Source organism: Sceloporus occidentalis, unplaced genomic scaffold, assembly GCF_023333645.1.
Source record: "Sceloporus occidentalis isolate IW3139 unplaced genomic scaffold, rSceOcc1.0.p SCAF_8, whole genome shotgun sequence".
NCBI classification, from domain to species: domain Eukaryota; kingdom Metazoa; phylum Chordata; class Lepidosauria; order Squamata; family Phrynosomatidae; genus Sceloporus; species Sceloporus occidentalis.
In genome coordinates, this window is record NW_028316988.1 from 14,666,856 (window position 1) to 14,680,532 (window position 13,677).

The 13,677-nt window shown below is 45.6% G+C and overlaps 1 protein-coding gene across 2 annotated transcripts in view; it reads left to right on the top strand.

Moving 5' to 3' along the window:
- Window positions 1-2,786: 2,786 nt before the first annotated feature.
- Window positions 2,787-13,677, top strand: part of ASTN2 (astrotactin 2) — a 321,258-nt gene continuing 310,367 nt past the window's right edge. For both annotated transcript variants that reach the window (XM_089534892.1, XM_089534893.1), the window contains exon 1: window positions 2,787-3,689. In XM_089534892.1, the coding sequence (XP_089391018.1) occupies window positions 3,161-3,689 (529 nt within the window). In that variant the 5' untranslated portion in view covers window positions 2,787-3,160. The remainder of the gene's footprint in view (window positions 3,690-13,677) is intronic.

Here is a 13,677-nt window from a genome sequence, read left to right on the forward strand (position 1 = left end):
CTTCTGCAGTGCGGATGCAGCCTGATGGAAAAGTCTTGGATGAGTATTGTTTTTCACGTCTCTGACTCAAGTACCTTATCATCTTCCTGTTGTTGTTGTTGTTGTTGTTGTGGTTGTCGAAGTATATATGGCCCATTGAAGCCGTGAAAGGGATTCACATTTCTCTGCAAAGCGTTAAAAAGTTTTGTACTTTAAGCGCCGTCTCACTCCTGGACGCAAGAGAGAAAATAAATCTACTTTTATATACGCTCTTCTTCAAAAGGTCTCCTGGCTTTATTGACCGGCTCAGCTTTCTCTCTCTCTCTCTCTCTGATGCTCACAAAGAGGGAAATGAAAATCACAAAGACAACAATTCAATCTTCACTTTTCCAGGGTATCTTTCTCGTGTGTGTGTGTGTGTATATATATATATATATAATGAAAGATGTCTACAGTATTTCGGAGACATGGAAGAAATTAATATTTACTCCTTTATCTTTAAAACTGTCTCACTCCTTGTCTCAAGCTGGAAACATTGAAAAGTCTTGGATGAGTAACCCTTTTCACTGCTTTGGTACCATATCCTATTCCATGTCTTCCTTCTCCTCTTCCTCCACCACTACTACTACTACTACTTCCTCCTCCTCCTTCTCTCTTCTTCTTATACTTTCTCCTTTTTATTTTCCCCTTTCCTTCTCTTCCTCCTCCTCCTCCACTACTACTACTACTACTTTCTCCTCCTTCTCTGTTCTTCTTCTTCCTCTTCCTCCTTTTTCTTCCTCCTCCTTCTTCGGTGAACCACACTCTCTCAGCCTCAGAGGAAAGCAAATCTTGCCAAGAAAACCCCTAAGCCTCCTTAGGGTCTCCAAAGGTCAGTTACGACTTGAAGCCATGCAGCAGCAGCAACGACAACATACCACTTTAAATGAATTTCTGGAACGAAGGAAGGAAGGAAAGAAAGAAGGAAAGAAATCTTTCTCCATCCCAGTGAAGAGAAGGGAAGCATCTCTCCCTGGTGAGGGACTTTGGTCAGGTCACATTCTCTCAGCCTCAGGCAAATCCCCTTGGAAGCAGCATCACCAACCTCTCATTTTAAATGAATTTCTGGAGATAGAAATCAATCAATCAATCAATCAATCAATCAATCTTTTTCTCCATCCCAGGAAGCAAGCATCTCTCCCTGGTGATGGAGGGACCTTGGTCAGGTCACACTCTCTCAGCTTCCAAGGAAGGCAGGGGACCAACCTGTCCAAGCGAACCACACGATTTGTTGTTGTTATCCACCCTTGAGTCGACCTCAACCCATGGCAACCTTGTGGAGGAGACAGCTCCAAGACTCCCTATGCGCAGGTCCTGCAAATCCATACCCATGACCTCCTTAATAGAGTCTATCATCCATGTAACATGTGGCCTTGCTCTCTTTCTGCTTCCCTCCACCTTCCCTAGCATTATGGTTTTTTTCCAGGGAGTCGTGCCTCCTCTTCATGATGCGGCCAAAGTATGACAGCCTCAGTCTAGTCATCTTGGCTTCTGGAGAGATCTCTCTGGACTTTATCACACAGGGAAAATTAGAAGGTTAACTAAAGATTAATCTGAGGTCATCGAAGGCATTTCGCAAAAGATTTTCAAACGACATCGTATGCAAACAGAACCCAGTCTTAACGCAATAGTGAGACATCTCAAGAATAGCTGAATTTGGAAAAGTATCAAATGTATACGTTCTTTTCCGCTGCAGATTCGCACTCAATTCGCATTTGCGTTAGCATGAAATGCATCTCCAGTTCGGCCGTGGGAGGACTGTTGGCCATGGGATCCTATCCTCCCTGCGCATGCGCAAACACACTAATTTGAAATCAGGAAGCTGATGGGTAAGTAGGCATGTGCTGAATTCATTTGCATTCACACTGCTTTCTCTTTTGGATGGACACTGGGTTCATTTGTACGCATGATAAGCTACTATGTAATTTCTTGCATTTTCAGATCCCTTTCTTCCTCTTTTGGGACGGTGATACGTTCCTCCATGTGGAAAAGTCCTCCAGTTTGACCTGCTCTTGGAGCCCTGTGTTGGACTTCTTAGCTGTCCATGGTACCTTCTGCACTCGCCTCCAGCCCCACATCTCCAGTGAATGGAGTTTCTTCCTCTCCACTTTCTGGACTGTCCAGCTCTGGCATCCATCCCTGGCGACAGGACTCTAACTTTCAGGTTCAGTTGTAGAGCCTTGCGTTTTTGAATCTTCTCCAGGTCTTTCATTTCTCTATATGTCTCTATATCTAACAGTGCAGTCCCTGTTCTGATCAGTACTTGATCCCAAGCTAGGCAAATGCTTTGACTGTTTCTCTTTCCTTACTGTCTAGAGGTGGCCTTTCAAAGGGAGGCAAGGCAAGGCAAGGCAAGGGTCTCTCTCGCTCGGAGGCGGAGCCACCGAAGCCTCCTCCTCCTCCTCCTCCTCTTCATCACCATCACGATCCTCCTCCTCTTCCTCGGAGGCGGAGCCAGGGCCAGAAGCTGGTCGGAGAACAGAAGCCCTGCCTTGGCTGGTTGCAGCTGCAGCAGGGTCCCGGTCTACCGAGCGGCTCCTCTGATGCCACCGAGCTCTTTGGAGCAGCTGGGCTTGGCTCTGCCTCCGGAGGGCAGCGAGGAGACCCAGCTCCGCCAGCCTGGCTCTGCTCTCTCTCCAGGGATCGGGGGTGGTCTCCCAGGGGTTCCCTCCCTCCCTCATTCCCTGCTAGGCAGCCTCCCCACCGGTCTCCCTCCCTCCCTAAGGGCTGCAGCCTGGAGAAGGGGGGGGGGGGTCTTTAGAGACTCCCTTTCCCTGGGGCTTTTAGTCTCCTAGCTGGGCTTGCCTCATCGCAAAGGGGGAACCCCATTGCACTCTCCCTCCTGCCACGGGGCCCCGATCTATCTTCACCTGCACAGAGCCCCATTGCACCTCCTTTCTTCGAGGTCTTGAATATTCATCTCCCCTTCCTCTGGAGCCCTAGTCTACTAGACTTGGGCCCAGGGGTCTGGAGCCCTCTTCCTCAACTGCCAAGGGGCCCCGGGTCCCTCCTTTCTCTGGGATCTTTAGGGTCTCCCTTCCCATTGCAGAGGGGTCCTGAAGTCTCTTCCTCTAGGCTGCCCAGGGGCCCCGATCCCCCTTGCAAAGAGGGAGTCCCACCTGCCTCCCTGCTTTGCTCCAGGATGTCTTCCTCCCTGTCTCCGCTTCTGCACCGCCGCCGCCGCTTCCTCCTCTTCCTCCCTTCTTCCCCATCCTCCTCTTCTTCCTCCTCCCCATCCCTGCCCTCCTCCTCCTCCTCCTCTTCCCTATTGCCTCTGCTCCTGCTCTTGGCCAGTGGACCGGGCCCCTCCGCAGCCTCCCCGGGAGCCAGCAGCAGCAGCAGCCAGCCGGGCAAAGGAGGAGGAGGCGGCGGAGGCCGGGGCGGCAGAGGCGGCGGCAGCGGAGGCCCTCCTTGCCGGGAGAAGACGGTCACCGTCTCCACGCTGCCGGTGCTCCGCGAGAGCAGCCACGCCGCCTGGAGCAGCGCCCCGGGAGCCCCTTCGCCGGCTGCTGCTTCAGCATCAGCAGCAGCAGCATCCTCCTCCTCCTCTTCTTCGCAGCTCTCTCCCGGGTTCGACTCGCGCCTGCTCCTCTTCGTCCGCAGCGAGGTCCCCGGCCGCGTCGCCGTCCAGGACGACCTCGACAACACCGAGCTCCCCTTCTTCACCCTCGGTGAGCAAACAGAGAAAGCCAGAGATCCATAGCTGGATCTATCTATATCTACTGTAGCTAGCCACCTATCCATGTAGATCTTCATCCCTGTGTGTCTCTAGCTATACCTACATCAACATCTGTCTATAACTCCATCTATCTTTATCCCCTATCTACCTATATCTACATCAACATCTAATCTATAACTATATCTATAACTCTGTCCACCTATCTCTATAGCTTTATCCCTATGGATACCTTTCTACCCATAGCCACATCAACACCTCACCTATATCAATACCTGTAATGCTATCTGTCCACCTATCTGTATATCCATACCTGTGTCTATCTATATCTACATCAACAGCAAATTTCTCTATTATATCTATAACTCTGTCTGTCTAGCCGTATATCTTCATCCCTATCTGTGTTGATCTACCCATATCTACATCAGCATCAACAACAGCTACATATTGATAACTCTTATCTATCCATATGTGTATCTATCTAGATCTACATCAACATCTAACTCAACATCAACTCTGCCTATCTACCCATCTGTATATCTTCATCCCTATATCTAGATCAACAATGAATCTGTCTAGATATCTATAACTCGTATCTATCCATCTATCTGTATATCCTTATCCATATGGGTATCTACCAATCCGTCTGTCTATCTATCTATCTATCTATCTATCTATCTATCTATCTATCTATCATCTTCCCATCAATCTTATTTTATCCATGTTGATCCAGGGACTTGCAAGTAGCTCATGCCATCCAGGTTTTACTCTCCCTTATCCAAAATGTTGAAAACGAGAAGTATTTTGGATTTCAGATGTTTTTCCTCTCGATTTTTGGTATGTTTGCATGCATGCGTGTGTGTGTGTGTGTGTGTATATATATATATATATATATGCATATATTAGGAGATCTCTTGGAGATGAGATGGGATGTACATCTTAAATGTGAAATTCATTTCTGTTTCGTGAATGCATGGCCTGGAGCCATATATATATAAAAGTGTGTGTGTGTGTGTGAAAACATAATGTTGTGCACAAGACAAAGTTTGTGTCTGTGGAACCACTGGGAAGCAAAGGTGCCCCTTGTGGACAATTTGGGATTTTGGGGGGATTTCAGAATTTTGGATAAGAGACTCAATCTGTGTTTGAAACCGTGTAAGTTATGGCTCCATGTTCTGGGATTCATAGTTTGGTGAGACGTTTCTCTATCAGAGCACATTGGTGCTAGACCTGACCCACAACCTAGCGTTGAAAATAGAGCATTACAACGAATTCTTGCCTTGTACCATGGGCAAACTCAGAGTGGCTGAGATGGATGGAGAACCTGAGTTGAAGGGAGGTAGTGAAATCCAAAAAAGGTGGTCATTTGTTTCTCCTGGAGGTCCCCAATGGATAATTTAGTGGGCAGTGACCTCAGATACTACTATGAGTTCACTACTACAAGCAAAATTATGGGTGTAGGGAAGAAGTAATGAGCAAGCTTCTCCTTAGCATAGGAAAGGACTTCAAAGTAGAGTACTTATATGACCTAAAGGCAAGACATGAGATGTGGATGGAACGCATGGCAGGGGACAAAACCCATCAGCAATTTCTTCTTCATGTTATTGCTTCTCTCCACACTTTATTGCCCTGGGTGCTTTTTCTTCTAATTGTCACTTTTTCGCCATCACTGTCCTAGTAGTCCATAAGTTGAACATGAGTCAACAGGGTGTTGCAGCAGCGCAAAAAGCCAATGCAATTCTAGGCTGCATCAATACAAGTATTGGTCAGGTCTCCCCTGGAATACTGTGTCCAATTCTAGGCACCACATTTCAAAAAGGATGTTGAGAAACTGGAGCATGTGCAGAGGATGGCGACCAGAAATGGTGATGGGTCTGGAAACCATCTGAGGGAGCTGGCTATGTTTAGCCTGGAGATGAGGAGGTTAAGAGGTGATATGATAGCCCTGTTTAAGTATTTGAAGGGATGTCATATTGAGGATGGAGCAAGCTTGTTTTCTGCTGCTCCAGAGAACAGGACATGGAGCAATGTATTCAAGCTCCAGGAAAAGAGATTCCACCTTAATATCAGGAGGAACTTCATGATGATAAGAGCTGTTCGTCAATAGAAGATGCTGTCTGGGAGTGTGGTGGAGTCTCCTTCTTTGGAGGTTTCCAAACAGAGGTTGGATGGTCATCTATCGGAAGGGCTTTGATGGTGTCCTCCTGTGTGGCAGAATAGGGTTGGATTGGATGCCCCTTGGGGGTCTCTTCCAGCTCTATGATTCTGTATGGCTTGTGCCATATTTCTGCTTGTCAGCAATGATGGGCCAAAAAGGATAAACATTTGGTTTTTAGCAAATGGGGTTCCCATTTTAGGTGCCCACATCCTTGCAGTAGGCCGATTTGGAGACCCAAAACAGGTCATCAGCTACACATGGTGTCCTTTTACTGCTTTCCGATTCCTTTCCAACATGGAATGGACTGCATGGATTATATCTCTTGGCCTTCGGTGATGCTCACCTTTGTGGTTCAAGTCCCAGCCCTTGCAGAAGTCTAACTCTAGGTGAGATTCTTAAAAAACGGAAGTATTTTTGCACCTCCTCCAAGCTGCCAAACGGTTTGATTTTTCCAAAATAGAAAAGACGTTCTTTCTGCCGAGGCAGGAGTCTCTTTAGTCCTGCTGTCACTTTGCTGTGGCTTGGTTCCCTCCTCTTGCAATTGATAGCTTAATTATCCTCCTTTTTTTCTTGGTGTATTTTCTCTCCTCCTTTCCCCACCTTTCTTTTATTAAATAATTAAAAAAATATATTATTTGATTCATTTGCTTTTTGGAGCCAGGTTTGCAAGCCTTCTCAGGATCTCTGCTTGGGAGCAAACTCTTAGCTTCCTTCCCAGGAAAGGCAGGTGCTGCCTTGAACATCATCGCCTTCTGAGTCTTCAAGAAGTTGCTCAGAGCCGAAGCTTTGTTCTAGTAAGCAGCTCGGATATAAATATTTTGCCAGGACCGATTCAGATTATCCCAGCTGTCAGGATCACTTCTCGAAATGGTTGCGTGTGCATTTGTTTTGTGCATGCGCATGCTCCCATCTTCTAAGGTTTTCTCTGTCAGGAGGAAGAGAGAGCAACCGCGGTCTGTCATCTTGTGTGCCATGTTGCTCTTTTGCTCGAACATGGGGCGTTCTTGCCATGCCTTGTCAAGGTTGTCATGTGTATCACAGCTGACTTGTTATCCTTTCAAAAAAGTGGAGCTGCTTAGCATTCTGCGTCGAGGAGCAGGCTAGCCATTCTGGCAGGAGCTTGCCAAGGCAGTCTGTTGATCTCCACACAAGCGCCTCTTTTATCTACCAACTTCTTCCCTTCCTGTGACATCTTTTTTAACAACCCCGTAATTTGTCGATCCGCTTTGGCTTTGTGTCACTACCGATTGGGACTTGACAAACTCTGGTGGTGATTCTCCTCCTTTTCTCTCTCGCCCACCTCTCCTACATTTCCATCATCTCTTGTTTTTTCCTGGTATGGCCTTGGTATGCCTGGTAGAAAGCAATGCTGACAGATTCTCTTTGCGGCATCTGCTTCATTTGTGCAACTCCCATCAGCTCCTGTTGGTGGGATGGAGGGGCAAGATTGCCAAGAACTGTAGGTCAACAACATCGGGGACATCAGTGTCCTCACGTTTAGTTGCTTATGTTACTTGATGTTGTTGTTGCATGTCTTCAAGTCATTTCTGACTTACAACGAACCTATCATGGGGTTTCCTTGTACAGATTTGTTCAGGGGAGGCCTGCCAAGGCCATCCTTTGAGGCTGAGAGAATGTGACTTGCCCAAGATCATCCAGTGGGTTTCATGGCCAGCCAGGAATTGAGCCCTGGTCTCCAAAGTCCAGCGCTCAAGCCACTATGCCATGTCTCTTTATCAGGAAGATAAAGAGCATCCATACTGCATCCATAATGCAAGACGTTGCATTCTGTTACAAGCAGGTGTCCCTTATATAAAATGGCAGAAATCAAGGTTTGCTTTTGGGATTTTTTTCCCTTTAAAAATATATTTTCAAGCCTTGGATGATGGAATCCCTGGATAACAAATCCCTGGATATGGAGACCTGACTGTATTCCCTTGCAAGTAGGTGGGCAATTTGTGATCCGCCAAATGACGCTGGATGGTGATGCCTATCCTGCCTCACCATCAGCTGTCCTTGCAGTTCAGCAACGTTTGGAGAACCATCAATTGCTCATCCCTGGTTTACTCTACCTTCTGGCTTTGTTCTCCCAGATATAGCTATATTGGCCTTGTTTACTACTTCCTTCAGTCTGTTAGAATTAATGCCAGTTCTTTGGAGACCAGGAAAGAGGCCCATGCCATGACCTCCACTGATGATAAAGGATGCTTTTGGTTGCTCCTGCCTTGCAATAGGATCCTACTTGCTCCTGGCAAGCTCTTGCAGCATGGTAGGCAATTATGCAACAGGTGAGATGTTCTAGTCACAGAGATATAAGCTGCACCTTCCAGCCATTGAACCAAAGCTGAGCCACAGGAGTCTTATTGGGGCTGACTGCAAACATCACACAGGTCACTTCCCTTGTCCGTCTCCAGCGCCACTGAATAATGACTTTGACACTATATGGGTAAATATGCAAAATGCTATTTTCCTGAGCATGCAGTATCCCACGGAAGGAGATCATAGTTGTCGATATTTGTGTTCGATTGGCCATCTTGTTTGGGCACAGATTGGCAGAGGCTTTGGAACTGCTGCTGCAGGAACAATTGCTACACTTATCATCGGTAAGTGCGCGGAAGGGCGTTACGTTTGGAAGTCTCTGGAGATTGCTTTGCCACAACTCATAAAAGTAATCAGTGCGTCCTTAGTCTGTTGAAGGTAAAACTTTGCCCTTCTCTGAGGACCGCCTCCTGAATCGCTTTGGCCTTGCAGGCCCGGATATTTCAAACCCACCCTGATTTCCCCATTGCTATGAGCAAAGGAGGTTTCCTTTTTCTACTGATTAAATCTTTCAATACATTGGTGTTGTGTGCCAAGTCATTTCTGGCTTATGGTGACCCTAAAACTCCTATAATAGGGTTTTCTTGGCAAGAGATATCCAGAAGAGGTTTGCTACCGCCTTCCCCTGAGGGAGTGTGCCTTTCTTAAGTTCACCCAATGGCTGAGCAGGGATTCAAACCCAGGTCTCCAGATTCATAGTCCAATGCTCAGAACACTTCACTATACTTGCTTCTATGTCATGCAAAACCAAAATGTCTGTTGAGGTTTTGTGCAGAAATTTGCATTTTTGTGGGGGAAAACCCTCACCATTTTCCTGGAAATTGGTCTCCAGAGTCATTGCATGTAGATATTTACATTGTCTACACTGAACAGATTTAATCCTGACTCAGGCTGCATCTGTACTTCTCCACCCCTGAGATTTCTCCTTGCTTTGTCTTTATTGTATACTAGTTAGTATTGTTTTAGCGATATTTGAATCATGCAATATTGTTGTTTTGGTTCCAGATGCAAATAATGTTATGCGTCTTGCGCCAGGTAAGGTGCAACCGACGCCTATGGAGCAAGGGACATTGGTTGGACCTTCTCTGGCAGATGCAATTGTTGGAAAGTTGTGTGTCAGGCTGTTGTTCTCGTATCGCACCAGCTGAGCGTTTCAGCCCACTAGGGGGTGTTGGTGACTGGATGGAGAATGCTCTATCTCTGGATTTTCAACGGCGCCTTGGACTTTGTGCAATGTTTTTAAAAAGTCCCCTTTGGGTCTGGGGTAATAATTCCAACCCGATAATGGCTTTGCAGACTCGGATGTAGCATCCCTGGCGGGGATCTCCATCAGAAAACACCGTTCCTGACTTTATTTTGCAAGTCCCCCGAGAGCCGTTAATATGGGATCCTCGGCATTTTCTGTCTGCAGCTTTCTCTCTGCTCCATAAATCGTTCCTTGGTCCTACTTGTTCGGTTAGCCTCCGTATCAGAAATTTCGCATTGTGTAACACATATCACATTATTTGCTTAGCCTATGTTCAAATTTCACGTTGTAGAAATAGAGGGGGATGAGCTTTTCGATTTGTCCACTAAATTATCAATTGATACTGGACTGTATACTTCCTAGAATATAGTTATGTGGGTTTTCCCCCAACACTGATAAATGTTCATAGATGTTTCCTGAAGCTCAGGATAGAAACCATAATCCCTTACCATATTTTTCTCAAGCTACCGTCGTTTCCATCTCTGTAAAAAATGGCCAACTCTGATCTCCAGACCTTTTATATGAGAAAGCCTTTACTCTTGAATATATACCACAATTTTGTCGGCAGACATAATATTTCTGGACCTGCCTTATGTTCATTTTAGTTCTTTTTGTTCACTTGCTTGAATAGTGGAAAACTGGGGTCTCCAAGTGTGGCAGAATATGAATGTATGTGGCCAGTTGGCTAAGGCTTGTGTATTTTCAGTGTTTGGAATTGTGCTTTAGCTCTGGTGTTTCATATAAGGACAATTCGTTTATATATAAGGGCAATCCAATCCACTTTCTTTCTCTGTTTCTTAAGCTTTCTTATCAGATCTGTCTTAATTGCTACACAATCTTGTGTTGCAGACAACACAGCACTGGATATACACAACAAGAGATAAGGAAATGCATACGATTCAAATCGGCCGGGTATAAATTAGATTGGTTTCTCATTACTTTGGCCAGGATTCGGATAAGTCCCTTGCCTACCCTTGAGCCGCTCTTCTTTCTTGAACATCAACTACGCCTTTGAATTTTCCAGAGAACTTGAACAGTGGGGGCCCAAAAAATATGGCCATTTGAAATGGATAGGGATCTGATTTAACTTATATTTAGTCAACAAAAGTTTTATTTTTTAAAACCCAGTAAAGTATGCCCAGTGTGATGGAAATGTTGAAATACGTTCAAAGCTTTCTAGCAACCTTCAAGATGAGCTTTTAAGAAGAAGGGAAAAAATCCCCAGGGGCTCTGAAATTGTTAACATATTCATTTTAGCGCTCCTCAAGAATGATGTGCATGAAATACATGATTCTTGGGAAGAGTCAGCTGGAAATGAAACCCGATTAGTTACGACTTTCCTCTTGGATTTCACTAATGCTACAGGTTGAGCGTCCTTAATCCAAACTCTGAAACGTTCCAAGATCTGAAACTTTTCTCATGGGCTGAGAGAGTAACACTTTTGGTTTCTGACACTGAACACAAACTTTGCTTCGTGCACAAAATTCTGCATAAAACCTGCAAGGGATGTGTATGAAGTCTATAGGAAACATAAATGAATTCTGTATTTAGACTTGGGTCCCATTGCCAAGATAGGAGCCAAATAGGAGTTAAAGGATGCCCCAATTTGTTTTTTGGATCTTGGTCTCTTGATGTCTTAGTTGCAAACTTGCAATTTTCACAAGATTTCTCTTATGCACAAAGTAAAGTTTGTGAAAACTGAGAGGTGAGAAGGACAGGCAAAGGTTCTGTAATGAAAACTGATTCACATGGTACAGCTTTCCAGCTTGGGAGTTCCCCCTTATTTACGTCGATGAGTAAACGTTGTGCATGAATCCTAAACACGACTCTGATTTGTGGGCAGATGTTTTGATATTGCGATGCTGTTGTTAAGCTTAGCTTTCATGGCTCTGATCCAGGAACCCAACTCATTTGCCGGCATTTTGCAGTTCCGTCCACCTGTGCAAACACACAAAAATGACTTGCAAAAGTGTGGTTTATACACTAACCTTTAATCCCTAGATTGTGGAGGATAAGGAGGATAAAGGCGAAAGCTTTCTCAAGGCAAAGTGCTGTTGCTAGTTGTAACCAGAGTAAATCCACTAAATCGGTGGGAATTTGCATTAGTGTTGACTTCAGCAGTTGGTATACTCTGGGTGGGATTTAGGACTTAGGAAATGTGACATAGTATTATGCCTCTTTCAGGTCCCCCAAGTAGTGGCAGAAGAAGAGACGTGACAGTGATGCTCCAGCCAACATCTCAGATGGGATGGGATGGTCATTCCACCTCTGACCAGAACCTCCCCATGAAGTGGCCATGTTACCTGCATTTATTGGCTTTTTTCCTTCCTTGTTGATCCAGGAAAGTAATAGCACCACTCTATTCTGCTTTGGTCAGACCTCAGCTGGAATACTGTGTCCATTTCTGGGCATCACAGTCCAAGAAGGATGTTGATAAGATGGAGCATGTCCAGAGCAGGGCAACCAAAATGGTGAAAGGTCTAGAATCTATGCCTTATGAGGAGTGACTAAGAAACTTGGGGACTGTACAGACCGCCCCTTTTAGCACCAGATGTGGCCTTTTCAAAGTGGCTCTTTTTTGTGCCATGAAAAGGGTGCCATAGCTGCTGGCGCCACAGTTCTGTGCTCCTTTGGCATCTGGACATAGTACCAGAGGAGTGCCGTGATGCCACCCGCCTCATGGTGCGGTGCACATCATAATGCCAGCATGGGGGCAGAATCAGGGCCTGCATCATGTGGATACCATGCCCCCACTCTGCCCCAATGCCGGCCATGCCAGAGATGCCAGTCTGTACACCCTGTTAGTATGTGTAGCATGGAGAAGAGACTGTTAAGAGGGGACATAATGGCCAATGTGCAAATATTGGAAGGGATGTCATCTTGAGGATGGTGCAAGCTTGTCTTCTGCTGCTCCCGAGACTAAGACACATCACACTCTTTCAGTCTTGGATGATGGCAATGGTGAACCCCCTCTGAAGAAACTTGTCAAGAAAACCCTGTCGTAGGTTCACCTTAGGGTTACCATAAATTGGAAATGACTTGGAGGCATACAAGAACAACAATGATGGCCACCGGTTGGTAGTGCTTTGATTGTATCTTCCTGAATGTCAGAATGACCCTTGAGGTCTCCTCCAACTCTCTGATTCTATCCTTTTGTAGCAAGTCTATTACATTGTGAACAATAACACAATTGCTGTGAGTGCTGTGACAAAAAGCTGATAAACAGATGAATACCTGCCACTGATAAATTGAATTTCTGTGCAGGTCCTTATTATTCTACAAAGCAGATTTGGTTCAGAGAGTGCATATATTGGCTCCCGATTAATTGATATATGGAACTTATATTATGCTGGTGCATCCGAGGATTCAGATTGTCTCTTCGGTGGGGCCTTGAGAGAATATAAAGTTGATTTCCCAGTGAAGGTGAACAGTGGTTGGTTAACCTAATTGTTTCGATTGGATGTTGCCAAAGCCGTCTTTCTCAGGTAGAGGAGCAAGCCTGCAAATTGCAGAGTGCTTGCCTCCTGCAGACCAGAAGCAAAGCCTGCTGAGTGAAACCACTGAAGGGAAAATGGGATGGAAAGAAGATGTAGTCAGAGAGCTCCCTGCGGAGGGGACTGAGTGGATGTCTGTGTCAGAAGATGAGGTGTCTTCCCTTTGGAGGCCACCTGCCAGCATGGAGCAGCCACTGTCGCCAGGCTCCCCTTTGGTCTGCCGATCAATGCTGCAAATGGAGCATTTTGAGATGGTTCCGTCATGTCTGCAGTTCAAGCTGCAGAGAGAAGAAACGACAGAACTTGAAGACAGTAGCCAGATGATGGAGGGTAGCATTTCCACATTACAGACATACATGCACTTCCATGCTTCTGGTTATTATTTTTATATTATTAATGCAGTTGCTACTACTACTACTACTACTACTATTACTTTCATATTCATATCCTGCCTTTTCCCCTGTTTGAGAGTCAAGACATCTTACAACAGTTAAAAGACACAATTACCTTGCATAAGTCGCACTCTCCCAGCCTCACAAGATGGCAATGGCAAACCCTCTCTGAAGAAACATGCCAAGCCAACCCTATGATAACTCTTGGGGTCACCGTAAGTCGGAAACGACTTGAAGGCACACAACAAAGCATAAAAAAATGGAACAAATGCAATAAAATATCATTAAATGTCCCATAAAATTAACACCAAAAACATAGCAACAGATAACCAAAACACAGAGAAACAGTTGTGCAAAGCCCTGTCCCTTTGAGC